The 27893-nt window shown below is 46.6% G+C and overlaps 1 protein-coding gene across 1 annotated transcript in view; it reads left to right on the top strand.

The window, feature by feature from the left end:
• The window catches only part of COLGALT1 (collagen beta(1-O)galactosyltransferase 1), a 143021-nt gene that overhangs the window by 19912 nt on the left and 95216 nt on the right, over window positions 1-27893 (top strand). Inside the window, exons 2-3 of the mRNA XM_069604006.1 lie at window positions 16093-16203; window positions 16575-16692. Of these exons, the coding sequence (XP_069460107.1) occupies window positions 16093-16203; window positions 16575-16692 (229 nt within the window). The remainder of the gene's footprint in view (window positions 1-16092; window positions 16204-16574; window positions 16693-27893) is intronic.

Here is a 27893-nt window from a genome sequence, read left to right as displayed (position 1 = left end):
GTCACAGCTCACTGTGCTATTCAGGAGATGCTGCTTTTCTTTTTGTTTCACTCAATAGACTGCTTGACACATCTGGTTACAGGCTTTGTGTCAGGCAGTCTATTGTATGAAATCAAAATACATTTAGCCCCTATGAAATTGCACTGTGTGATGCGCAGGTTCAAATCCCCAGCACGAGACAGTAAAAAAAAAACTAACCTGACAAGACGAAAGCCACTTTACTTTGTATTGTCCCGTGCTGGGGACACTTAAGACCACACATCCTTGTTACAGCTTACCCCTCCCCCCTGCTTTCTCACCCCACGCAAAGCACTGGCTGTACACTCCTGGACTACGCAAACTATTTACTTTAGGAGGTCCAATCCGTCTGCCAGAAGCAGACCTCCGCAAAGCCACTGTTCACAGGTAAAAGGCACACTTTGCATCTAAAAGGTTCATCGATTTTTGGTTGAGGGTTCAAAATGTGCAATCGGCATTTGACTCTTGACGAATAGGACCTGATGTGCTGTGTGTATGTATAGCATTCAGGTGGAGAGTGACTTTTGTGTGGCTGGCTGCTAGCTTGTAGCTTGTAACTTGAATCTTTGCTCCCTGTGTTAGGTGACCGTCCATGCCTGGAAATATGGTTTTCCCTGAGACCTACAGCCTTTGTGTTGGGCGTCTTGGAGCTGTTCTGAGGCTATGGCACCTCTAGAGAAGTTGCAGGTGGTAGTCATGGTGCCCGGTAGTATGTGTGTAGTTTTTAATTATTGTGCAATATAGTTTCTAAGCAAAATGTTTCACACATATTCCAATAAAAGAGCAAATTTAAAATCGGAAACGCATCGAACAGATAAACAATTAGAGCATAGTCACAATAAAATACAATTCAACAACTATTACATTCCCAAAATAATCTTAAGAAAATCCATCACAGCGATATTTAATGATATCTAATTTGTGTTAAAAATATGAATCCACAACCAAGTCGGTGAGACCCATCTGTGTTATGCACCATCTGCCGGCAGTTTTCATGGCAAACTGCTGTTCAGGCAGGACATTCAGTGTTTAAGGGTCTCCATGTTCTTAGTTCAGAACCAGCACCATATATTTTCGTTCAGGATTATAGACTTAATTTCTAAAACATCCCTAGTCTGATACAAGTTCAATTTCAATCTAAGAAGCGAGCTCCTAAACTCACGCAAAGGTGGTTCACCAGATAAGGTGCCAGTGGTGATTTGTAACCTTTTGATCGATATATTTTGCTTATAACATTTTTAAATGGATAAAACAGAAAATCGATCAAATTGCTGCAGCTGAGTAGCCACTGCTAAAAAAAAAAAAACAACCGGATTTTAATGATTTACAGTACCACCTTACAATTGTTTGCATATATGTAGTTAACAAGATACTTAAAAGGCTGTACAACTTCGTCATTGGCCCTCAACTTTCCAATTAAAATTTTTCCTTTTAGATTTTTCTACATTGGCACTTTCGATTACCTGATGTTTAAATGCAGTTCCAGATCCAGTAAATATGAGTTTAAACTTAGAAGTGATCTTTGTCGGCCTATTGGGATTCGGTCGTAGATAATCTATCGTCGGCATAATTTAAATTGTTTGTTTATGCATTTATATAGCGCTACGAACCCTCAGGCATCTGAGCGCTGCTTATTATTTCCCAAGGTGTGTGGTGCTCATTTATCGACCTCGGAAGGATGAAAGGCCGAGTTTGGCCCCGCTGGGATTCGAACCTACGTCAGCAGGCTCTGCACGGATGTCAGAGAGAGGGCTCTACTCGCTGTGCTATCTGACTGGCTAGTGGATCCTGCTCTCACCAATTGGAGGGTGGTTAGTCCGCACCTTGACCCAATAGAGTCCCATGCCGCATATATACAAACTAAATGGAAAAGGTCCCAGGCCGCAGCCCTCCACAGTTAGTACTTCTCCACTTCTGAACCCCCTTGAGTATTTAGCCTTCTCCTAATTCCAATGTTTTGGTGTAGTACTGATGGAATACTAACCAAGGCTGGTGGCAGCCATATAGCCAAATGTTTTGCCCGGTTCACGCAATCGAACGCCTTAGATCTACCGAGGAGCGCGAGGTACGTTGATCTTCCCTGCACCCTTGAATGTTTGTCCAGCAGTGAAACTGTTCTGGGCCGTCCCCACACCCTTCAATATGTTTGTAGATGTAATATCTTGCAGTTATCCCACCATGGGTGAAAATAAATGAGTGTATGGGGTTCTCCGCTCCATAAATAAATGGGCTGATGGAATAGCAGTTCGAGGGATAAGTTCCAAAAAGGATGTCCTCTTTAAATGACCCCAATCTGTTTGAAATATTTGGAAAGGGGGGAGGAATGGGGCTGAGTGAATGAAACGTTTTGTTTGCTGATGCTATTTGATGGTAGCTGACTATGTAAACCCTGTTCCTGGGATCCCTTTTGCCGTTATTGGAGATTGAGCGCTGTTCCAGTTGGTTGCGTGTGAGGCTCGTTGAGTGTTGATGGCTTCTTGTCGCAAGTGGCTGGTTTGTGTTTTGTGGGGACGCTGGTAAGATGGTTTAGCGGCAGATGCACTCCCACCGGGTTCATTCAGTCTTGCATCATGACCGTGCCTCTTCTGCGTGCCCCGCAGTGATTCATTTTGGGAAACCTCATGCAGACGTGCCCTAATTCGTGGTGCTGACCATTATTGCACTGCCTTTGTTGAATGTGGTTTGCATTTTGATACATGTTCCCACAGTGCAAAAATTCAAGTTGCAAGCTACTAACCAGCCCTAAATCAGTCGCTCACCACCCCAATTCCATACTTAACCATTTTTTACTCGCAGTCAAATATCTTTTTTTTTATTTTTTTTTTTTTATTGGTTTATACAAAACCTTTAAAAACAAGAAAAACACAAGTCCTCCATTTCCACGTTCAGAAACATACATGAGATCACGTTTCAAGATACAGACATGAGAACGCAGGAGTCCACAGCAAGGGCCAAGGGAACCTTGACATATGACACCGGTTGAGCTTTATCTGATAACAAGCCGTACGAGTCTGTACCGTCAACCTTCCTCTTCGGTATTCACCAAATCAAGGATCTCTTCAATTTCCTGCAAAAACACGGTTAGAACCCTTGTCAGTTTTGTGTTGGAACCAGAAAACATCAGCTGCCACCATTCTTCTGCATTCATTAATGCGTGCTCAGAAACTATTTGTCCCATATGTTTAGTTCTTTGTGGTTTGAAGAATGGGCAGAATAAGACAAGGTGTTTAAGTGATTCGTCGCAGATTTTGCAATACCTACATACGGTGTTCGAAGCAACTTTTCCTATCCAGTTCTTTGTCCGATCTTTAGTTCTGAATAGGTTTAGGCGAAATCTCATGTATGTGGCCCTTTTTGCGTTGTCCGGGAACAAGACTACGTAGTTTTGTAGTGTGTTAAATGCTCGTGCCTCAGCTGGGGCATCCTTCATTGCTTTAGTCTTTCTTCTGTCTTCACTAGTTTGAATCCAGTCTGCTTCCCAGATCTTTTTCTTCACCAGTTCTGGATTGGCCTGAAGAGTTTTGATATTCGTTCCATGAGTGGTTAACAGTTCTTGGCATCTTTTGTACCACTGGGCTAGGAGACGGTCTGGATTGGCATTGCCAGGATTGCTTAATATTTTAAATTGAGGTGCTATTACAGGCATCACAGTTTTCCTGAATAGGGCCAAGGTGTTCCACATGATCCGAGCTTCAAGCGAGATCATGCCTAACTCGTAGCGTATGCAGGATGTGGGAGTGCTGTTCGGAAGATGTAGAATTTTTACCCAAAAAATGTGTTCTAGTGTTGACCAGAATTCAGCCGAGCATCCAAAGGCATTCTCTGCACCGTATATCAAGGCTGGAACAACCTTCTGTTGATAGAAAGCTATCACTGGCTTGAGTGAAAACTTTCCATATTTTTTGTTTAGTATCGATGCTTGGGAAGCTAATTGTCGACATTTCGTCTTCGTGATCTCCATCCAGGGGCTATCATTTATGTTTGTGTTAATTTGCATCCCAAGATATCTGGTGCTTTCCACCGTAGTAAGTGTTTCCTTTCCCAGGTGCCATCTGAATTTGTTATTTTTCCGGCAGCATCCAGTTTGCAAATTCTGTAGTGTTAATATTTCGCTTTTTAAGTTGTTAATGAGCAATCCGTTTTTTTCCACATAATGTTCAACTGCATTTATTTTGCGCTGGAGGCCGATTGGGGTAGAGTCCAACAAGATCAAATCATCGGCATACAACATCCAGCCTAATGCAGAGCCGTGTAACATGGGGGAGAAGGATCGTGGCTCATTAATTGCGAAACCAATGTCCGAGAGAAAAAGGTTGAAAATGATCGCCGCCAAAGGGCAACCTTGCTTGACACCACAAAGTGTTAATTTCTTCTGTGAGCAGTCCACCTTGGTCAAGGCGCACTCTGATGGTGGTGGCAGAGTGGATTTCTTTGATGGCAGCTAACAGACTCTCAGGACACCCCCAGTTAGACATTTTTGTCCAAAGTAATTCTCGATCGATGGAGTCAAACGCGTGGGAAAAGTCGATCAGAGCAAGATAGACCTTTCTCCCAGCTCTAATGGCTTCCATTTTCAACAAATTTATCAGCAGAAGGTTAAGACCACAGCCAACCCCCTTTACAAAGCCTGTTTGTCTTTCATCAAGGTGACCACTGTCAACAATCCATTGTGAAAGTTTTCGTTGCAGCATGGTTGCATACACTTTGCCCAATACATCCAAGAGCTATTGGTCGATAGTTTTTTGGCTCAAGCCGATTTCCTTTCTTAAAGATGGGCACAATTATTGCTTTCTTCCAAGACTTTGGAGATTCCCGTCTTCTACAGATTCGAGTGAAGAGTTCCACACAAAAGTCCGCCCATAGCTCTGGATTTTGTTTTAGGGTAAAGTTAGTCAGACCATCAGGGCCAGGAGCCCTTGAGGCACTGGCGTTCTTAATTATCTGTAGTATGTCAGCTTTAGAGAAGGTCAGGTCCCATTTGATTAAAATTGGTGTTACAGGGGCCTGACAGGTACCTTTTTTGCTGTACAAGTTTTTGAAATGTGATGACCACCTTGCTGCTGGTACCATATTTGACATCAATGCGGATTGAGGAGCCACTTCGTTGTTTAGAAGTCTCCAGAACTCTGCCGAATTTTTGTTATTCATTTTTTGCATCATTAATTCTGCATCGTTTTGGAACATAAGGGCTTTATGGGATCCTATCCAATTTTTGTATTTCTGTTTTGCGACACGTTTTTCTCGTGCTGAGTCTATAGAATCTCTGAGTCTCAGGAGTCTGATAGAGGCGCGTAATTCTCTTTCTTCTCATAATCTCAACATCGAATTTATGTTTGTTAGCAAAGCCATGGTTTCTCAGTCCCTGTTTTTTTTTCCACAAACAGATGTAATAGATGTGCGTATTCGACTCCACAATCCTGTTTGATAAAAGTTTCCGAAATTGTGGAGACTTCAGCAGAGAGCAGTGTTAGCCTCACTCTGTTTGGCTCAGCCAATATCCGATGTTCCCATCGTTCTTGGGACGGTTGATTTACGGCTGACAAGGTGAGAATTACCATGTCATGATCGCTTTGAGTCATCGGTATTACCTCAAGCGACTTGATGGATTGTTGTATCTTTTCTGAGGCGAAGAAGTAGTCCAAGATGGAATTCTGATCTGCTCGTCGCCACGTAGGTTTAGCTGGTATATCGCCGACAGAATTTCCATTGAGCATCGCTAGATTTCTAGCTTCCATTTCCCCCATCCATTTTGAAGCCACGTTGTTAGATACGTACACGACTTCGTTGTTTTTCATTCTTGTTGCCAGACAGTTGATATTCAAGTCTCCACAAATTATTATGTTTGTTGACTCATTCTCAAGTAAGAGATCGTCGATTTTAGATGAGACTAGATCTATGAAGGAAGTTGACCCGGCCTGAATGTGATTCCAGTATATATTAAATATATGGAAAAGAGTCGAGTTGTCAGTTCGGGACCCATCCGAAGCTATCGTTGACAGTAGTATAAAGGGTGATAGGTTTAGAGAGTTTGTGATACGACAACCCAAGCTCTTTTTTACAATTGTCAACAGACCTGCCATTGGTCTTCCTCTAGTTTTTTTAAAGGCTGGGTTGAAGGCCACTTCATAGGCATCCACAGTTGGGCAACTCGTCATCCACGTCTCTTGAAGGCAGACCACATCTAGCGCGTCCGGCCAGGGTTCTACAAATAGGTGGGAGAAGCCCCTGGTGTTCCAGGATCCGATCTTAAATTCCCGTGGCTCCTCTACCACTTCTACCACTTGGCGTTACCGTTTTGAGGATCTGCCTAATGCTTCAGCCAGCCAGGACCAATCCTTTTGTGTTCCGCTTTGGTCTTGTGGGCTTTGCGAATCACCAAGACTCGGATCCGTCATGCCAGCTCCTTTAATGGTGATTTTGATGGTATCCTCTGTGGGGAGTTTCCCTGGTACAGTCTCAGGGGAACTACTGGCCATTATCTTTTTCATGCTTCCAGAGCCAGGATGCAGATCACGTTCTAACAACGATTCCACGTTTCGGGGAAGCTCATTTTCCACGGTTTTGTTAGAAAACAGTGGTTCCTGATAGAACGAGTCGCGTTTAGTTTTTTTGAGAGTCTGCTCTGTGATCGAATTCAGCTTGCTCAGACACTTCTGAGATGTCGAAACCCATCGACATAAGAGCGGAGCCCGCATCCAGTACAATGTTCAGAACAATTCTGGATCTAAAGTGGAGGATGATTTTATCATCTTGGTCCTCGTTTTTGAATTCCACCGTCTTGATGTCCTCAGATCGTATCGTTCTGAGAGAAGGCACGTGTTGAAAGAGGCATAGAACGTTTGTGCGATTTAAGATGAGTTTCTCTCCATTTTCTATACGTTCTAGCCTCACCTTGTGGGAAGTTTGGCTTTTGTCGCCAGCGCTTTTATCCGTCCTTTTCGTTTTGCGCCATTCCTTTCTCTCACGGGCAAGCCGTGTGTCGAGGATCTCGTTTCTAGCCAGTCCTACTCTGTTTACGTTGTCTTTGTTGTAATCAAGGCCATCCAAAAATGTATCTTTTGATTTATTATGAGGCCACAGGCCCTCTTTCAGAGCATGCTTCCTTTCTAACGATGGTTTAGACAGCGTCTGAGATTGAGCAAGGGCTTTTCGCCTTTCTTCCAATGTTTTAAATATGGGACTTGAGGGAGTTGTGTGAGGCTCGTCTTGTTTAGGCTTCTTTTCGAAAAGAGTACATATTCTTGCAGCGCCAGCTGGTATCCGGGTAAGCACTGAGTCATTTCCGTCACTTGGAACTACCGGCTGTGCATCCGCAAGTAACGCATCTTCAGAACCCATCTCAGAAACCTTATCCTCTGATTCCAAGTCTTCATACACAGACAGGTTGATTAAGTCGATGGATTGATCCTCGGTAGGTTCAGGGAGAGGGACAGATTCTACAGGCTTTGCAGAAGTGTTTGCAATGTTAAGGTATTTTTTCTTTGTTGGATCTCTGTCATCTGTCCGAGTGTTATTAACAGTTACATTGACAGTTTTTAGATTCCGAAGGAATTTTCTTGAGTTGTTGCCAGTGCTTCGGTTTTTAGTTCTTTGATTTTTAGTTTTTTTTCAGCGGTCCTGGTTTGGGGCCCTTGTGATCTGCTTTCTGGGGTACAGTTCCCTTGAATATATCAAATATTTGATTTTTGGGCTCCGTTGTTTCTGGAATTAATATCACCTCAGGTATGCGAGGGGCGCCCGTGTCAATCAGGGTTGCCAAAGAGGAAGGTTTTTGAGGATCCAGTGTTGCCAGATTTTTTGGACCCTTACTGCTTTCCAGGACACTAGCAAAGCTCATTTGAGGAAATGCTTCGGTTCTTGTTCTTTCATGGCTGGGGCCCAAGCTCTCGTTCATAGGTTTTTCAGGCTCAGGTTTTGAGCCTTGGATACCCCAAGTATCAGGCACTGAGGGAACCGGCAAACTTTTTTCACTACTCAGGTTGTTGGCCTCCCGACAGTTCTGAGTTATTGGTGCAGTTTTTAGTGCTTCTGTAGTTTCTCTAGGATTGTTGATAGTGTCCAGTACCCCCATGGTAGAGTGGAGCACCAGCGAGCCAGTGTCTGTGTCGGAGTTTCTCATTGAGGTGTAGGCGGGAGGTTCCATGGGAATTGGTCCCTTGTCGGTTTGTTGACCAGCAGGGTGCTCCCGGCTAGGTTGCCGATTTGAATCCTGTGTCGTCGTATGTCGATGCCTTAGCACGCTTAGAGCTTCTTTCGCAACCTCTGCAAGGAGCTTATTATCCAATTTGTTGTTTTCTTTCTGTTCTGTTAGTGTTTGCAAGGCAGAGGTCAAGTTTGTTTTTATTGCTCCATTATCCTTTCTTTCAGCGCGCAAATCTTTTTCCATATTGATTATCTTTGAATTCATAAGCGCCACTAAGGTTGTCCGGTCCTTCACATTGTCATTTAATTGCTCGTAGAGCTTTAGAAATGGAGCAAGCGAAATTCCAGTTGCTGACATTAAGACCGATTGTAGGTCTTTGGTGAAGTTCGCATCAAGCCTGACTTCTGAGTTGCGATCTTTTTTATGTGGTTGAATTTTGGATCTCCTAACTTTTGGAAAGTCACGTTCTATGATTGAAGAAGCAGTTGAACAAATCTCAGAAGAGGAAGAGGTGGAAGCGTGAGAGTCACACTCACAGGTGTTGTATGCAAGATTTTGTTTAGCACTTCTGAAGTCAATTGGGCGTTTTGTCGCATTTGCCTGTCTTTGAGGGGCACGAGCCTGGGAACAGGGTATACGGGGTGAAGCCGGACAAACAACATTTTCTTCATTTTGCAGAGCGATTTTTCCAATTACGCAGAGCATCAGAATTTGTGATAGACCATTCTGCCCCTGGTTGAGTCTCATGGTTGGGCGCTATAGGCGTCCGCTGGTTCTGCTGGTTAGTTATGCTACGGTCTCCTCTAGATGTGAAATTGCAGGCTTTGTTTATTTGGGAAAAGTCTTGCAAAGTTTTGTTTACAACTTCTGTCGAGTCTCTTCTGTTTTTAGGGTGTGCTGGAGAAACGCGTCCCTTGTTTAGAACAGATAAGTGCTTGTCGAGGGGGAAAAATACTTCGTCTTCCAACGCCGTGTTGGGCATGACAGGGTCCAGTTCATCCATTCCGTGTATAGAGTGGCCGTATGGTTTCTTGGTGGGCGGGAGTGATGAGGTACGCAGCTCTGGCAGAAGGGCCTCTTTCCAGATTGGGTCCAGGCTGTCGTCACAGCTACCGTTATTTGAGCATCCTCTCATAGTATGTGCGCGCCACGCCAAAACCATCAGTTTAGGTAGTTTGTTTGAAGAAAAGTTTATGGAGTGGGCGTCAGTAAGGAGCGCAGCGTTTCGAGAACTTGGACACGGCCTTGCCGCAACCTCAGCCTCTGTGTTACAGGCGTCAACCTCGGTCGGCACAGCGGGCGTGACGACGGGCACACGAAAATCCACTCCGCGTCTTACCTCTCTCTCAGAGCACACGGAGCTGGCAGTTGGATCGGGCGCCGTCATGCTGACAAGAGAGGCAATCGAAGGCTCGAGGTGAGAGGGTCCGCTCCGAGGATCGCCCGCAGGCGAAGAGGCCCCGACCCCCACCAGAACTGACCCACCATTTCCCAGGTGGGATGGGATCCCCAATCCCACGCGGTCATCCATGAAGCCACCAGCCCCAAGGCCGCCAGGCGCACACTCCCTCTCACCCCGCTCGGCTCTCCCATCACTCGCCGAGCATAGTGACGTCACACTCGGTGTGAGCTTGCTCGCATCGGTGGCCAGTTTGTGTAACACGGGGGGAGACAGGTAAGGGGGATCGAGGGGTGAGACGGGCCCTGCTAGGTGATTGTCAGTATTATCAGTATTTGACGAGTCCACCTGCAGGGTAATGGAGGCTATTGGAAATATAGAGGATGTAGAAGGTATAGAGACTGTCATTGGAGTGGCGGCATGTACTGCGTTTATCCTTGCACTTTTATTCTTCAAGCACATCAATGACGATCCCACGTCTTCAGGTTCTCCCACAAAAGTTCTGGTAAACTCACTTACGGTGTCATTATGTCTAATCAGTTTTGTACTTATTCGTTGGCCAATGCTCACGTCAGTCAGATTAGATGCGGAGGCGGAGTTCCAACGTCGCAGTTGCAGCCTTGTATGGGGTGGGGAAGGCAAGCGGTCTCCGCAGGTGCCTGTTTTCCCGCGTTTGTGCGATGATCCATCCATTACGGCAGGCCCTCGCCCGAACACCAGAACACCAAAACACACTGCGCACATCGCGCGCTCCGCGTGTGCTAGGGGTTTTATGCAACTTCCTCCTGGAAGCAGTAGTGGAAATAGAAAATAGACTTCCAAGTGTCCCAGAAACAGCAGCAGCAGCAAGAGCCTGGGCAGTCTCAGGCTCACCAAAACACACTGCGCACACCCACCCAATGGCTACTGATGAGTTCAAATTATTTAATGGCATCAAATTCTCAGTTAATGTCACTTTATGAAGTGCACAAGTAGCCCTTGGGCGTCGTGGCGCTGTTAAATGAAAGCTTACTTAGTTGCATGAAGTGATAAACTTGGGGAGAAACCCGAAGAAAAAAGAACAGGTGAACTGTAAGAATCCGAGTGCTGCGGTCAAATCATTCGCATGAGAAAGGTGCGAACTATCAAAAGTTTGCACCTTTCACACACACTCACACCCATAACACGCTCACACCCATAACACACTAACACACCCCACACCCTCGGCACACTCCCTCCCCAACATAAACCAACCCCACTTTCCTTCATCTTCACGCTGGTTCCCTGCAGCGCCAGTTCCCTTCACTTCTGTGATCGGGAGCCGGTGCTGCAGGGTCCTTTTTTCTTTTCTTTTTTTTTGTTGTAACGGAAGGCTGCGGGGGTGTCCCCTGCAACCCGTGCTCAATATACCATGAAGTATAGTGAGTGGGGCAATGCGGGGGCCACCCCAGCAGCCCGTTTTTTATTTTATTATTTTTTTTTCAATGCTGCCACCAAAGGTTCGAACTTTTGGTGTTCAAACCTTTTGGTGGTAGCATTTTTAGAATTTTTGGTCAATGCGACCATTTTTATTTATTTATTTATAATATATATTTATTTATTTTTTTGGGTAATTTCGACCTAAACAACTTTAAGAGGTGCGTGGTTACACTGAACTGATGCAAGACAGTCAAGAGCAGGCTGTCAATGGCATTAAGGAGTGCGAGACACAACAGAGGGGGAATGAGATGTATAAGGGGAAAGGGAGTCAGTGGTTAGGAGTCCAAACCTTGATGGGGATCAAGGAATTGAGTTGGCCGGCAACCTTTACCCGTGTAGCACACGCCGTGCTAGAGCGTGGTCTTGAGGGCTTTCCGGAAGGCAGTGTGGGAGGTCAAGTTCCTGAGGGTGATTGGAAGGGTGTTCCTTTGTTTAGGTGCAATGAAAGGAAAACTGGCGCTACCAGCTTTGGCCCTTTTAACAGTCGGGATGTACAGTTGGTTGGCGTAGTTCGTTCTCTTGGGTCTGGATAAGTTGGCTCTGACACTTTTTTCTGAAAGCTAGGCAGGTGCTGTAAGAGCGAGGCATTTGTGCGTAATGGCTTGTGTCTTGAATATGATGCGCTCTTTGACGGGGAGCCAATGGGCATCGCATCTGGCCTGGGAGATGTGCTCTCCTTTTCGGATGTTTAAAGCTGCTCTAAGGGCATTATTTTGGATAACTTAGGTTTTTGGAGGATGTGCCGGCAAAGAGAAAATTACAATTGTCAAGTTTTGCGCCGATGGTGGCTCGGGCTATTGAGAGAAAGTTTTGTTCAGACAGGAATGGCTTGACTGCATTAATGAGTTAAATTGTGAATGGCGCTGCGGATGCAGTGGCGCTGTCCTAGCGTGCCATGGAGAGTGTGGAGTCGAGGTAGAATCACCCAGCCACCACATATAGTCCTCTTCATCAGTCAAGACTGTCCCCCCAGTCTTGACTGATGAAGAGACCATGATTATTGTGTTGTCTATAGTAAATGTGCTATATTTATCAAGTTTGTTGAGGGTTTCCCTTGGTCCAGCTATGAGATTTCTGTTTTATCCCCATTGAGGCATAGACCGTTGGCTGCCATCCAATAAACTTGGTGTGGTGTATTAGCATCTTGTTCATATGAGCCGGAGAGGGGGGGCGGGGATGACTTTCTTGTCGTCAGCATAGTTTGTGTAGGCAATGCTGCGCACGTCAAGTTTGTCAAAAATCAGTTTGGTGAAAATATTGTATAGGGTGGGTGATGTGCATGAGCCTTTGGGCACCCGCAATGGATGGTTGTGGGTGTGGCACAGGCCTGGTCAGAGAAGACTTTCATAGCTCTCCCCTCAAGGAAAGAGGTGATCCAGTGGTGGCATGAGGGTTGATGTGAGCTGATTTTGTGAGATGTCTGCAGAGGATCTTGTGGTCCAAGATCAAACGCTGCAGACAAATCCAAAAGGAGGAGCAGAGTGGGTTTGCCTTCATCCATTATCTCAGCAAATTGGTTTCTTAAATCCAGTAGGGCAGATCCGGTTCTGTGATGTTCAAGGAAGTGCTGGATTTGGTAATAGGCAGCTTTATCAAGGATTTTTTACAGAAAAGGTACAGTGGTGATAGGACGGTAGTTGTTAGGGGAAGAGGTAGGGTTTTTTAAAAATAATTTTTATTTTTTAAAGAGCTGGCAAAGCAAGGCTTCTTTAAGACCGGGTGGGACAATCCCAGGGGCATTTATGAAAGCTGTCAAAGGTGCAAGGGAGTCTGCACTTTCATTGATTATTTGGGCTGGGCAAATGTCGCCTTTCCAATTGGATGGTTTCAGGTGCTTTAGAAGGGCTATCACTTTGGATTCAGAGACCTCCTGAAGGAGAAAAGCTTTTTGTCTTGGTGGATTGTTTGTGGGAGATGAGGGATGGTCAGATTTGGTCAGTGCTTTGTGGTGGGCTTGAATTTTTGTCTGGAGGTGGTCAATTTTGTTGATCATGCCTGACTGAATATTTGAGCACCAGGTTTCATTTTTAACAATGCCCTGCATACTTTTGGCTGGAGTAATTAATTAGTTCTCTGAAGATGGCAAACATTTCTTTGGCTTCGGATGTGGCTTTCGACATTCTGGCGTTATGTATTAGCTTTAGTAGTGATAATAACTTTTTTGTACCGATTTGATTTGATTTTATTTTTAATTCATCCTTCCGGGAATCATGTGGATGGTTTTGCCAGCTGGTGAGAGCTTTGCGTTTGAGTGTGTGTAATTCCTGAAGCTCGGGGATGAAACGGGAGTTTGCATGCTTTAACACTTTGGCTCTTTTAGGTTCAAGTGGCGCTAAGGTGTTGATTGTTATCTTGAGGGTGCTGTTGTATATTTCAGCTAAAACCACTGGGTCTCTAGAAAAGGACGGCTTAAAGCATAGACCTTCTAGGAAGGGCTGTCGGTTGACTCTTGTTCATTTGTATACACTCCTGGCTAATAAGCGAGGTGCGGGAGAGATGGGTCTGGTAGGAGGGGGCCGGGGGGTGATGAAATGAATGATGGGATATTCAGTCCATGGACAGAGGGTGTTGGAGATAATGGTTGTGGAGCAATTAAGGTCAGTAACCCAATCCAGGGGGCGTCCTTTTGAGTGGGCGGGGTCAGTGTCACGTAACCCATATTTTGAAGTTCTTCTGCAAGGGATTTGGCTGGCTTGTCCTTAGGGTCATTGAGACGCAAGTTGAGGTCCCCCAATAGGATGGCTTTTGTGGTGGTTTTTAGGTTCTCGGTTAGGAGATGGAGAGCAGGGGGTCGGTAGACTGTGGCTAGAGATCGTGCAGTTAGTGGAAAGGGAGACTTTAATAGTTAGTGGTCTGCGTTTCCTGCCAGATTGGAATTAACTTGTTTGAGGGTTAATGACTCTTTTTAACAATGATGGCTACTCCACCCCCTTTCGTGTTTAGCCTATCCTTGCGATGGATGGAATACCCTGGTGGCAGAGCTAGGGTGATGGAGGGTCCTGCGGCTTCATGGGGCCAAGATTCTGTTATGGCGAGTAAATGTAGGTTGAGATTATTGAGGTCATGAATTTCGATGGCGTGGGCATTTATGAGGGCACATTGAAGTGCACCCGGGAGGAGGGCTATGCTTCGGGGTATGTGGCCCGATATGTGGTTTAAGGGAAGCATTGGTGGTCCCTGGTAGGTTAGCTCTATTTGTGTGGTGGATGCCACGGGGTAGAGGATCTTTGCGTCTGACGAGATTCTTCTCATGTGGGAAGGTGGGCCCGGTAGGGGGTGTTATTTCGATGGATGATGGGTGCAGGAGGTGGGTGGTAGGAGCCGGTTTAGAAGAGGAGACTGAGCGCGGTGAGGCAATGTGACGTGAGAACCATGCGCCCAACCTAAGATTCCTGGGTACTGTGGGCCAGGGCAGACGTGGAGTGGTGGTGCGGGTTCTAGGACTACGCTGTTGAGGGTGCTAGCTGTGGCATCTCTTCTTTTGAGTGTCTGGTGGTTTAGACGGGCAGGACTGCAAGAGAGAAGGGTGTGATGGAGGTGCCTTCTGGGCTGAGAGTCGAAATGGTCACGTTCCAGTAAGAGTTGTGGTGGGTGGGTAACAATGGATTGAGTGCTAACAAGTCGCTATAACTGGTATACAGAGTGGAGTGCTTGCAATGATAAATGAAATGCAGTGCAACCTGCAGTCAAATATTTGTAACGTATTGTGCCAAAAACATGGTGAGCATTCACTTGAATGGCTAGGCATAGTAATGGTCATGTGGCTTTATGTGCCATATTCAAGTTTTAACGCACAATAGAAGGTAAACGACGCATTGCTGCGCGTTAGGAACCCAGCAGTGACTTTTCATACATGAGCAGCGCTGTTTGTAGTGCACGTAGGTCCATGTTTGTAAGGCACCAGTTGGCATGGGCAGCCAATAATAGATATTCTTGGCTGCTGGTTCCAAGCTCTCTTAGGCTCGAAGCAGGAGATAATTCTCTCCCAGCAATTTCGAACCCAGCACTGTTTTTTTGTGTGTGTGTGTGCGTGTGAGAGAGAGTGTGTGCGTGTGAGAGACAGAGACCCTTGTTAGAGGTACTTGTCCGGTGTTTCATTGGCTAAGGTTTGGTCTTTGAGCTGTTGGTAGTGCCCATTTAGATCAGGGATCTGCAACTTCTGGCTCTGTGTTCTGAACTACAACTCCTCTGAGCCCTAACCAGCCTAGTCAATGGAGAGTGATCATTGGAGTTGTAGTTCAGAACATCTGGGGAGCTGCAGACCCCCCGCCCTACATTGGTGTTGTTGCTAGAGAGCACCCATCCATTTGGGAAATCGGAAATGGCATGGTTCTGCTCAACACTAATGTAACATTGTGTTCCAGAAATACCATTTTAATGGTATGTATTTACTTTGCTAGCCAAGTATGGGTTGGACTAATGCATGCTGAATTGCCAAGCCGGTACGGATGGCAAGTTGGTGGTTGAGGCTGCCAAAGCTGGGCACATGTGTAGAGTAGACTTGAGTGGGTAGAGGAGTAGTAAACCCATGACTGGCAGGGTGGGCGTGGGGCAGTGGCTGGGCCACCAGAATGCCAATGAACCAGGGATGTCTGTTATGAGCTTGTATTGAGACCGATGGAGGGAGAGGGACCGCAGGTGTCTTCAATGGAGAGCTAATAAGGGCCGCCCTCGAGCGAGGCCATGCAACGCCATAATCCTCGTCTCCACATTCTAATCTGAAACCTGTGAAAATGAAGGTCTTGGAATGCAAAATACGGGGGCAGACATTTCCCTTAACAGGCGGTTCACATATGGAACAACTTGTGCAATTAACCCCTGCATATGTTCGGCTACAAATTGAAAACATGCCACTTTAGAGAGATGGGTTTGCAGAGCACAAATATCCTTCGGCAAGAAGCTCCTTTACGCAATCCGCAATCCGAAGCGTCAATTCAGACGACTGTAGCAAGCGAAACCTCCCCAGTAGAATGGTACCTCTCTCCACGGTCCACCCTGGTGCTAGGGGGGGGGGGAAATAACTGTTGAACTGTTGAGCCGGGCGTGTTACTGATCGACCCGTTTCTTTCTGCAGGGTGGCAACAGACCACAACGTGGACAATACAACGGCGCTGCTGAGGGAGTGGTTGATAAATGTGCAAAGCCAGTACCACTATGTGGAATGGAGGCCGATGGAGGAACCGAGGTGAGGCGCTCACTTTTCTTTCGAGGGCGGTCTAAGCTTCCATTTTATCTACCTCGACTCCATTAGTACTGGTTAAATTGGGCTACCTGCAGTCCACCTGCTTATGACTTTCTACCTCTTCATTTGTACTTACTATGCCACCTTTGCTGTCTTTTCCCAAGCTTTCCTTTTTATTCCTGCCCATTCTCCTCTAACCTTTGGCTATGTCTTCTATAGCTAAATGTATTGTGGACCCATTCCCATAACCCCCCCACCCCCACCTGTTGCGTATTTTGTCTCTTGACCTCATATGTATTCTGCAGAACACCACCTCCATCCCACTTTCATTAAATATGTAAGAGCATTCAAACCTTATAATGAATTCCTTTCAGGTCCTACCCAGACGAGGAGGGCCCAAAGCATTGGTCAAGCACTCGGTACGAGTATGTGATGAAACTGCGGCAGGCAGCGTTGAAATCGGCGCGGGATATGTGGGCCGACTACATCCTGGTAAGGAAGAGCATCAGGTTTCATCTCCTCTAGCAAAACGTTGTATTACTCACGTAGATGCCCATTATGGGGCTTTACCAACATGTTTATATCAACATTTGACCGGGCCTTTTTGACACTGGTTGGCTACTTCAGACTGTTGAGTTTGATTTAGTGGTCCTGAGGAAGGCTAACTTGCCGAAACGTATAGTGTACTTCGACCCTGATAAAGAAATGTTACCCAATGCCTTTTTTTTCTGCTTTATGTATGTTTAATCAGCTGACTGTATGAGCCGCTTGGTTGAAATGAAGCTTAGTTAATTAGTGTACAGGACACTATATAAGAAGCCAGCATTCTAGTAATTTATTTTATTTTTAGCATTTTTAAAGCACTGACACAGCCCACGGGCATCGAGGCGCTGTTACAGAAATTGTTTTTTTTTTTTATTGCGTAATTGTTTTTTTTGTCTTAGTTGTGTTATTTATAACGCGCTTAAACACGCAGCGGTTTATAAGCGCGGACCCGGGGATCGAACCAGTGTTGCTTCGTGTCGTCTTGCTTCCAAGGCGCGCACGTTGCCGCTGAGCTATCCTCCCGATAATGTGGGGGTTTTGCTCCACTCAGTGTTTGTGTTAATGTGTGGCTTTTTTATTTTTATTTTTTGTTGTAATTTATTTTGCAAGTTGCTCTCCTGCATCAGTACGCCGATCCTTGTCCGATCAAAAAAAATTATTTAATCTGTTCTGTGAATGAATCAATTGTATTTTTCATTAAAATTGTTACGAGCACTGACATTTGCAGTTTGTTAGAGATTGTGTAATGCAGGATTTATCTATCCATAAGTACGATTGACAAAAAATAACCCATTGTGGTGTTTGTCTGTAAATGTGTAAATTTACCTTAGTAATAATTCCTGGTGGGACCACGCTCTTATGTTCTGTCCATCCCAAGTTCCCATGAGAGTCGGGCTCAACCCTTACGTTAGCATGTCAAATTAAGGGACCCTCCGCTCACATATTACTAGATTGTTACTCGTAGAGGTATCGCTCTGCAGCCATCGCTCCTCATCCTAACCCCCAGGCCTCTAGGCTCATGGCTAGTATTGCTTAATCTAGAACATTTGAGATATATTTACAGTCATATCCTAGCAACATTAATAACCCATGTTAGTTTTGCGCAAAAGTCTGTTCATTTAAGGATATTCTCGCAAAAAGACCCCCATTTCTTGGTCCGTATCTCGGCCCTACCCAGATCATTCTTGCCTTTTAATTGTCTGAGTCGCTTTTCTCTGTTTCCTCCCCTTGGATTAGGGTGGGCCAATTTATCTTATTCCGGCTTTGTCATCCATTTGATGTTTTTGTTGTCACTATAAAATCAAAAGTGTGGGATGTTAGTAAATGCTAGAACTAGTGAGTCTCTGTGCATTTTAAAATAAATATATATATTTTGTTTCCCCTCTTCTGGTTTATCTTCCCGAATGCATTTCTCCAATAAAAATGATTCAATTGCTTTCTGGATTGGGATAATGGACGTAATATCATCATGATTTGGATGTGCAACAACCATGTACAATTATAGATGATGTAATGTAATTGATGTTACCATACAGCCCTGAGCAACACTGTTTAAGCAATCTGTTTTTTGTGGTTTTTGGCGCAAGTGGGAGGTTGGACAATTTGGAACTATGTTCTGCTTTAGAGGTTGAACCTTTAATCCACCACAAACCTTTGCTAGCCAACCATTAAATATAAAAGAAATGATACATTCGGTGTGTCGAAGCTTTGCAGGGTGCAACCTACACATTTCTTTTGGGCTAAAATGGTGGATGGCCTCTCTGCACTGTGAATTTATTCCTCGTGCCAGTGCATAAATCCGTCCCCATTCTGAGCTTAACCGGGTACATTTGCTAGTTTCCTCGTTTAGGGCTGAAGCTGCATTGCTCATTCAGTCTTGCGTCCAAGTCAAATGTCACCTAAAGGTAACCTATCAATACTAGTGAGTCCCTCAGCAGCTTTGCTGGATCTCTGGAGTTATTTTTTTCCACTTGGTAAGAGTGTGAGCTTTTCACCACTCTTACTTGTGTTTTACCTGTTTTTGTGATTGTGGACTCTGGAGGACACCACTTCAGTAGCCCCCTTGTCACACAGCACCTTCTGTACAGTGGCACAGGGTTGTCGTTCAGACCCCCCCCCCCCGACTCCATTTCTGAGGCAACTACCGTCCCCCAGAAGAGGGTAAAGTTACCATTAACTTTACTTAGTCAAATTTACCAACAGATCCAGTACACACCATCCTACATGGAGTGCTGGAAGGGTTAACTCTTTTTATCTGTACCTCACAGAGCATTGTTTCGCTCTTTTTAACATTTAGACATGGCTGGTGGCAGTGGTATCTACCCTAATTTTCTACTGCGGTTATATTATATAACCGTGGTAATATTGTAGGCTATTGTGTTAGCGTCAAACTTAAACCCGCTTGACCAAATACCTTTTCTTTTGGCTCTGGTGCGGTTTATTCGCCATTTCTTTTTGTTAAAACCCTTCTTGTGTTTTACTTTGCGCGGCAAGCCAGGTTTGCCTTATTTGTTCACTGTCTTTTGGCGGGCGCCTGGGTGTCTAGGTGGGCTGAATGTGAGGGAGGGGTGTAGTCACCTCCTGCACAGGGTATCCTAGGAAACCCAAGTCGCACTTTTTCATGATTGGCTGAGGTGGTTGTCCAGGCTGGACAACACCCCTCCCCCCCCCCCCCCCCCGCTGTGTGATTGACAGCCAGGCTGTGTGAATGGGGGTTTTGCACATAAAAGGCAGGTCTCTTGGGCTGGAAGTCAGAGAGTCGCCACTGGAACTACAAGGAACCGACGAGAAGCGGTCGACTGCTGCAACTACCCCATACCGGTGAAGCCCTGCTGCAGTCCTGAGCGATCACCCTTCAACGACTAAGGGGAGATCCAGTTGGAGTCTTCTTCCCTTGAGCCTGGTGGGGATAACCAGCTCATCTTCAGCCAGCGGTCGCCTTCGTGGTCAAAATCGCTGCACACTGCTGCAGTGGTCCGGATAGCCACCTGAAGAACCTCTCCTGTTTTTAAGGAGCGCACCTTTTATTCATTGTCGCTCCTGCCAGCCTCATCCCTGCGTGGTGCGGACCCCCTCATCGTCCTCCTTCGTGCTGAAGCTGCAGGAAAGAGTGGGTCTGCGGGAAACCAACAGGAACGGCTGCCATGGCACCAGCTTCGTTCTTTGAGAAAGGTACTGTGTGCTGTTTGAGGAATTTTGGGTGAAATCCCTATTTCGAAGGGATTGTGTCCTCCGACGTATTCCTCATCTTAGATATATATCCTTCCAGCTCTGCTGGCCTCGGAAAATTTTTTCTCCAGAGGGCGCTGCGCGTCGACGTCCCTCGAGTCGATGACCCTCGACAGCCGCCGTATCGACGCTCGACGTCATCCTGCCTATAAAGGCTGCGCGCAGCGTCCGTTGCTCAGTTCCGTTTTTCCGCGCTACTCGGTGCCTCGGAATACCGTTGCTCAGTTCTTAGTAATATTTACTTCAAGTTATTCGAATCGTACTCGATGGCTTCCTCGTCGGAACCGACAACCCCTCGATCCGGATTGTGGGAAAAAGATGTCGTTGACCGATCCTCACAGAAATTGTCTGTGGTGCTTGGGAGCTGAACACCATTGTTCGGAGTGCGAGGACTGTATGTCCATGACAGCTAAGGCCCTGAAGGAGCGTAGGGGGAAGCTGGAGAAAGGTAAGACTTTTAAAGCTTCTTCTTCTTCGACGAAGTCGAGACATTCGTCTCCTCGTCACCATTCACGCTCCAGGTCTCGGAGTGGGTCTCATCACTCCTCGCGATCGAAACACTCGAAGAGGAGACGTCGAAGATCCCCTTCTCCGTCTTCCTCTTCCTCTGTTTCGCCAAAAAGAATCCCTTGCCCCACGAAACATAGTTCCCGGGCTGAATGGGAGGAATTCAGAAAAAACATGATGAGCGTCTTCGAGAAAGCGGCCTCGAAGACTGCCGAGAGCGATGCTCTGGTCGAAAGACCCGAAGGTCAAAAACGCCGCGAGTCGCAGTACCCGGCGAAAGAAACCTCTCGAGCGCGTCTCGAACCCTCGAGTAGGACCATGACCTCCAAACCTTCCTCGAAGGTTCCGTCGACGCCGTCGACGAAGGTTCCGTCGACGTCGAGGTCTTCGACGCCGTTGTCGAAGGGACCTTTGACACACAGGTCTGTCGACTGGACGCCGGCCTCGACACCGGCGTCAACGCCGAGAAAAGTCACGATGACCACACATCCAGTGACGATTCCCAGGCCCTCGACGTCGATGGCGTCGATATTGTCGAGTAAAATTCCAATTCTGTCGAGGTCCTCGAGGCCTCCGCCTCTGTTTTCGACGCCACGCTCGAAGCCGTCGGCGTCGACGACATCGACGTTTTCGAGGCCAATAATGACAAGTTCAGCACCCTCTGCCTTGGAAATGGGATTTACTCCCTTTATGAGTTCAGAACAATTGAGAACTATATCCTCAATTTTAGAAGAGGGTAATTTGTCAGAACAAGATGAGTTACAGGGACCTGTAACCCCAGTTAGAGAGGAATTTTCCTCTGAAGAGCGCAGATTAAAGGATCTTCATGATTCTTTACATGAGGCAAGTGGTTTAGACACTTCCCCTGAGGTGGATTTTGCTAAACCAGACCCGGGGGAGCACGCTGAAACCCCCTACAGAGCCTTAATGGCCAGAATTACAGAGTTCATGGGGTGGTCTACACCTTCACAATCTTTCCAGCAAGATGACCTCACGGATATTCTTGACAAAGGCCCACAAGAGGATCCAGTGGTGCCCTTTCATAAAGCTCTTCAGAGAAAGATCATGACAAACTGGGAAACCCCAGATGTAATACCAGCAGTAAATAAAAAACTGTCTGCAAAGTACAGGGTATCTTCCACAGACCCAGAGTTCTTGTCTAAACATCCATCCCCAGAAAGTCTGGTGGTACAAGCAGCATCCTCTACCGACGTCAAGACGGCTTATCCTACTGTCCCACAGGACAGGGACGATAAAAAATATGATGCTTTCGCTAAGAAAGTCTTTTCAGCATGTAGCATGGCGTTAAAGTCTGTTAATGCTACTTGCACCCTTGCTAGGTTCAGCCATACACTTTGGGAGTGTGCTTCTACAGCGGCTGACTGCATCCCGGAGGAAGAAGAAAGGGATGCGTTGCTGAATATTATACAGGACGGTAAAGACGCTATGTGCGAATCCCTCCAGACGGGCATTGATTCGGCTGACAGTATCAGCAGAGCAATGGCGGCAAGTACATCAACCAGGCGGTTCGCTTGGTTGAGAAAGTCGGGTTTTGCCCCAGATGTGCAAGCCAGGCTCTTGAACATGCCATTTGATGGCTCTTCTTTGTTCGGGAAAAAGGCGGATGACAGTTTAGAGAAACTGCAAACTTCAAAAGCAGCAGCAAAATCCCTAGGAGCTGCAATCCGTCAGACTCCTTTTCGTCCCACAGGAACCTCTGCGAGGGGCAAGTCCTTTCGCTTCTACTCCTCATTCGGAAGAGGTAGAGGACGACCGGCTCAAAGGGGTCAAAGAAGAACTACCCGAGGTGGACGGGGTAGATATTCTAAAGCCGCAGCAACAGCAGGTGCCTCTTTACCATCGGCATCTGCATCAGCCGCCCCAAAACCACTCTGAGGACTTCCCTCACAGGACACCTGTAGGAGGCAGGTTGACTCAACATCTGGCGGAATGGCAGGCTATCACGTCAGATGCTTGGGCATTGGAAACAGTTGCCCAAGGTTACTGCCTACCTTTCCTACGTATACCTCAGAGTCATCCACCGGGGATCAGCTCTCAGAAAGCTCCGGATCCGCTCCTCTTGCAGGAAATTATAGACCTGCTAGAGAAAGGTGCCATAGAACCGGTACCTGTAGCGGAGTGGAACAAGGGCTGGTACTCCCCTTACTTTCTCGTTCCAAAGAAAGACGGAGGACTGAGACCCATCTTGGACTTGCGAGAATTGAACAAATTCCTCAGGAAAGACAAATTCAAGATGGTCACTCTTTCTCAGATCCTCCAGGCCCTTCAGTTTCAGGACTGGTTGGTATCTCTGGACCTTCAGGACGCTTATTTCCATGTGCCTATCCATCTCAAACACAGGAAATACCTGAGGTTCGCAATTGGCAACTCTCGCTATCAATTTCGAGTACTGCCTTTTGGGCTGACCTCCGCCCCGAGGGTCTTCACCAAGTTAATGTCGGTAGTGGCGGCAAGTCTAAGGAGGGAAGGGATTCACGTCTACCCCTACCTGGACGATTGGCTGATCAGGGCTGTTTCTCCGGAGCAAGCTCAGATCCAGCTAAATCACGTATGCTACTCCCTTCACAAGCTGGGCTTCTCCCTCAATTTAAAGAAGTCTCAAATGATACCATCGCAGAGACTCCAGTTCATAGGAGCGATCCTGGATACTTCCCTGGGAAAAGCCTCGCCACCAGAGGTGAGGGCTCAAGATATTCTACAGATGGTTACCAAGTTCCAACTTGCCCAACGTCTCCCAGCTTTCGACTTTTTGAGGTTGCTAGGCCTCATGGCATCCTGCATTTTCCTTGTGCCAGAGGCTCGCCTGAGAATGAGATCCCTCCAGTGGGCACTGAGGACTCGGTGGTCACAATTCTCAGGGAGAATGACAGATCTTCTTCAGGTTCCCGGCAGGGTGGCTCGAGACCTTCCGTGGTGGGCCTGTCAGGAGAACATTCTGAAAGGAGAACAGTTTTGGCAACCCTAGCCGGAGATAACAGTAGTCACGGATGCCTCACTCACGGGGTGGGGAGCCCACGCCAACGACTTGACCATCAGCGGTCGTTGGTCTCCATCGGAGTCCAGACTACACATCAACCTGTTAGAGCTGAGAGCCATCAAACTTGCGTTGAAGGCTTTCCTGCCAGTTGTACAAGGGAAGAACGTCCTGATAATGACGGACAACACGGTGGCCATGCATTACCTCAACAAAAGAGGAGGCGTAGGATCACTATCCCTGTGCAGAGAGGCGATGCAGCTCTGGTTTTGGGCAATCCAAGAAGGAATCTCTCTATCGGCAGTTCACCTAGCCGGAGAGAAGAACTTGACAGCGGACGCTCTGAGCAGGCAGAACACAGTCTCTCACGAGTGGGAGCTAGCTCAGGAAGTCCTTCAAGAGATCTTCGCCCTTTGGGGAACCCCTCAGGTAGATCTGTTCGCCACCAGCCTAAACAGGAAATGCGACCTGTTCTGCTCAAGGGAATTTCCTCCGAGAGGAGCTCTGGGAGGCGCGTTCATAGTGGACTGGGAGTTTCCGCTTCTGTACGCGTTCCCACCGGTCCCTGTCATTCCTCAAATGATCAGGAGGTTGAGAAGATTCCGGCGAACCATGATCCTAATTGCCCCGGATTGGGCCAGGAGAACGTGGTACCCGGACCTTCTAGACTTGTCCATCTGCCCTCCATTTCGACTTCCTCTCAGAGAGAACCTACTCTCACAGAAGGGAGGTCAGGTTCTCCATCCAGACATCAAAACCCTCAATCTTCACGCTTGGCTTCTGAACGGCTGAGGTACAAGGATTGGGACCTCCCTGATGATGTTATGGAGGTGTTGCTTTCGGCAAGGAGGCCAGCAACAAAGTCTTTATACCGCTGCCGTTGGAACAGATTTTGCAGCTGGTGTAGAGAACAGAATATCGACCCATTTTCATGTGGTACACCAATGGTTTTGTCTTTCCTACTATATTTGGCAAATTCAGGCCTTCAAGTTGGCACCATTAAGGGCTATCTCGCAGCGCTATCTATCTTTAAGCGTACTGCGGAGGAACCATCCTATTTCAAATTACCCTTGGTAATACAGTTTCTAAAGGGGTTAACCAATGTTTATCCCCCAAGACCATTCCAAGTTCCCCTATGGGATTTAAACTTAGTATTAACTTTCCTGATGGGGACACCTTTCGAACCTCTCCATTCTTGTTCGTTAAGATTCCTTACCCTTAAGACTGTTTTATTAATAGCACTTACATCTGCTAGAAGGGTGAGCGAATTACAAGCTCTTTCTTGTAAACCCCCTCATACAATCTTTCACAAAGACAAAGTTGTCCTGCAAGTGAAGCCTAATTTCCTCCCAAAAGTAGTCTCTGAATTCCATATCTCTCAGAAGATTATCCTCCCATCTTTCTATCCTCCTCCTCACCCGGGGAAAGAGGAAGAGAGGTTACACAGACTAGACCCTAGGAGGGTTTTAAGTTTTTACATTAGTAGACTAGCCAGGATAAGACAGGCAGACCAGCTGTTTGTAGGCTACGCAGGTCACAAGCTGGGGTTACCAATAACTAAGCAGACCATTTCCAGATGGATCATTCTAGCCATTCTGGAATGTTATAAACTGGCAGGGAAAGAGCCCCCTCAAAACCTTAGGGCTCATTCGACCAGAGGTATTGCAGCTTCATCGGCCCTCAAAAGAGGCGTGCCGATTAAAGACATATGTGTGGCCGCTACATGGTCGTCTGTCCATACCTTTACACGGTTTTACAATCTGGATTCTTCCTCTAGTCAAGAGACTAGGTTTGGAAGGGCTGTACTGCATTCTATTCACCAATAGAGACAGCGGGAAGTCAGTACTCCCTCCTCCGAATATAGAATACTGCTATGGGAGCCTATCTAAGATGAGGAATACGTCGGAGGACACAATCCCTTCGAAGAACAAGTTACTTCTTACCTTGTAACGTTCTTTCGACGGGATGTTCCTCCGACGTATTCCTCATCGACCCTCCCATCCATCCCCGCAGTTTTACTTCCCTTGTTGTTGCAGCTTACGCTCCTTCAGGGTGATTAGTCTAGTCCAAACAGTAATACTGTGGGCTACAAAACGGAACTGAGCAACGGACGCTGCGCGCGGCCTTTATAGGCAGGATGACGTCGAGCCTCGATACGGCGGCTGTCGAGGGTCATCGACTCGAGGGACGTCGACGCGCAGCGCCCTCTGGAGAAAAAATTTTCCGAGGCCAGCAGAGCTGGAAGGATATATATCTAAGATGAGGAATACGTCGGAGGAACATCCCGTCGAAAGAACGTTACAAGGTAAGAAGTAACTTGTTCTTCTCTACTTTAAGGCTTGTCCTTCCTTTTCCCTCCTTATAACTTTTGCTTCCGAACATTGACAATATCAAAGTATTCTTGGCAACCTTGAATCTCGTACTGTCCGACTGTGTGATCTTCAACAGGCACCCGGTGTCACTTGACTTTGGCTCTGGCCCCTTGACTCTTGAACTCCTGTCTGTGTGTTCTTCGATTCTGTCTGCCTAACCAACATATTGCCTGTGATTTTTGCCCCCAACTCTCTCTGGGTATCTCGGGTACTAAGTGTGTTTTTACCACGGTAGCATTTCTTGACTCGGATACGCGTTTATCTAGTAGACGGAACTGTCAAAAAGTGATCGCAATTGTATTCACGGTAACGTGTTCTGTTTCATAACACCGGTCCATTCAAACACAGGGTACTTACCTTGAAAATACTGTACAAAGTGAATTGGTTAGTTGTAGTATATTTTACGTGTGGTTTTTAAATTAATAGAAGTGTTGTTAATAACAAATGGTTTAAAAATAAATGTACTTATATTTTTTACCTGAAACCTTGAGTCAGTGTTTGCTTGAGTCACAGTAATTGTGGTCCATTTGTGTAATCTCTGCTACTGCTCATATACTCTTGAGATAAGCCTGGCTGCTCCGCTACTGCTACCACTATAACCTAGTAGAATAGGCTTGTACCAAAGGTAAAACTTGTATTGCCACCTGTAGTCTTAATTGTGTGTAGTGGTCCCTAAGGGCACTGTACGGAATTCTGCCTAACAACCGCTCTGGCCAATCATCATCATGCTGCGTAATTTGCCAATTTTTGGTGCAATTACCACAGACTGTTTTACTGTGCAGTAGTTGCGCCGAAAATTCCCCATTGGGTCCAATGGAATGGGGAGTAACGTTTAGCGTCAAACCAATCATCCGTCGGTAATGGACGGGTGGGTACTAACGCAAATAAAGTTGGGCGATATTCAAGACTGGATACCGCCCAACTCCTGATGAGGCACTTATTCATTGGTCTTTTGTCCTAGGCCTACTGGCGGCTTCCAATGTTGCCCTATAAGGGACCATGTTGTGAAACGTGTGTTGCATCAGGATCTGCGTGTCTTCTCGTCCGAGGTCGAGGCTTTGCGGCCCTCATTTGGGGCTGATCGAGTGTAGACACAAATGTTAGGGAGTGCTCACTAGAAGGTGGAATGTACCCTCCTGAGTCAAAGGAGGAAAAGACTACCCATGGGGGACTTGTGTTGGCGTAGGGAACATTCGGGCAGATCCTGGGCCGGTCTTAACCGCTAGTTTTGTCGGTTTTTGTTTTTAGTGCTTTTAGGCAATGCTTGGTTCTGCCTCTCGTGGGCATAATACCTCTTGACATATTGCGGCGCATAGCTTTTTTTCATGGCCTGGAGTCAATAGTTGTGTGCAGGGAGATGGCTGTTTTCTTAATTGCTGAATTTGTGCACATTTGTTTCATAGGCTGCACACTGATCCAGCCCTATACTCGCTGGTTCTTTGCCCAACATGGGCTTGCTCCCGGTCCAGGAAGAAGGGAGTCTTGTGCTTTTTTGAGATATTTTTATATTTTCTGTGGTGCTCCTTGGCATTCAAACCGGCCCAGAAGGGCCAGTACTCCGAGTTCTCCGGGAGTGTTGGCTCTGTGTCTTTATATAAGAAAGGTAATACGTTCATCTTTGCTACTGTGCCTGCTCCACACTTGGGCGTGTACCCAAGGCCTTTCTACACCTCATGCAGTCTGAATCGTAGTGCGCACATCCCCCTGAGGGCGAGGGTGGTTTTTTTGTGGTTTCTTTGGTGGGGGCTGGTGGGTGGGTTTAGGGGCGGGGGCAGTATTTCTTTTTTAAATGTTTATTTATTTTCTTCTTTCCCTCGTCAGTGTGTCCATGTGTGTCCATGTTTGGAAAGGTTTAGCAAAATCCTTCTAATGGAAAGGAATTCAAGTGAGATCTGACTCCGTCCCACCAGGCCTCAGTGCTCCGTCCCACCAGGCCTCAGTGCTGTAGCCGAGGTTACTGTGAGTCGCACGTTCCGACCGGTACAGAACTTTTTATATTATTTTTTTTCAAATTATTTTTGATGTTGGCTAGATTTAGTGTGTGA

This window comes from Ambystoma mexicanum, chromosome 3q, assembly GCF_040938575.1.
Source record: "Ambystoma mexicanum isolate Mex_15411 chromosome 3q, UKY_AmexF1_1, whole genome shotgun sequence".
NCBI lineage: Eukaryota > Metazoa > Chordata > Amphibia > Caudata > Ambystomatidae > Ambystoma > Ambystoma mexicanum.
Note: the sequence above shows the minus strand (reverse complement) of the source record. Positions and strands in the feature narration are given on the sequence as shown.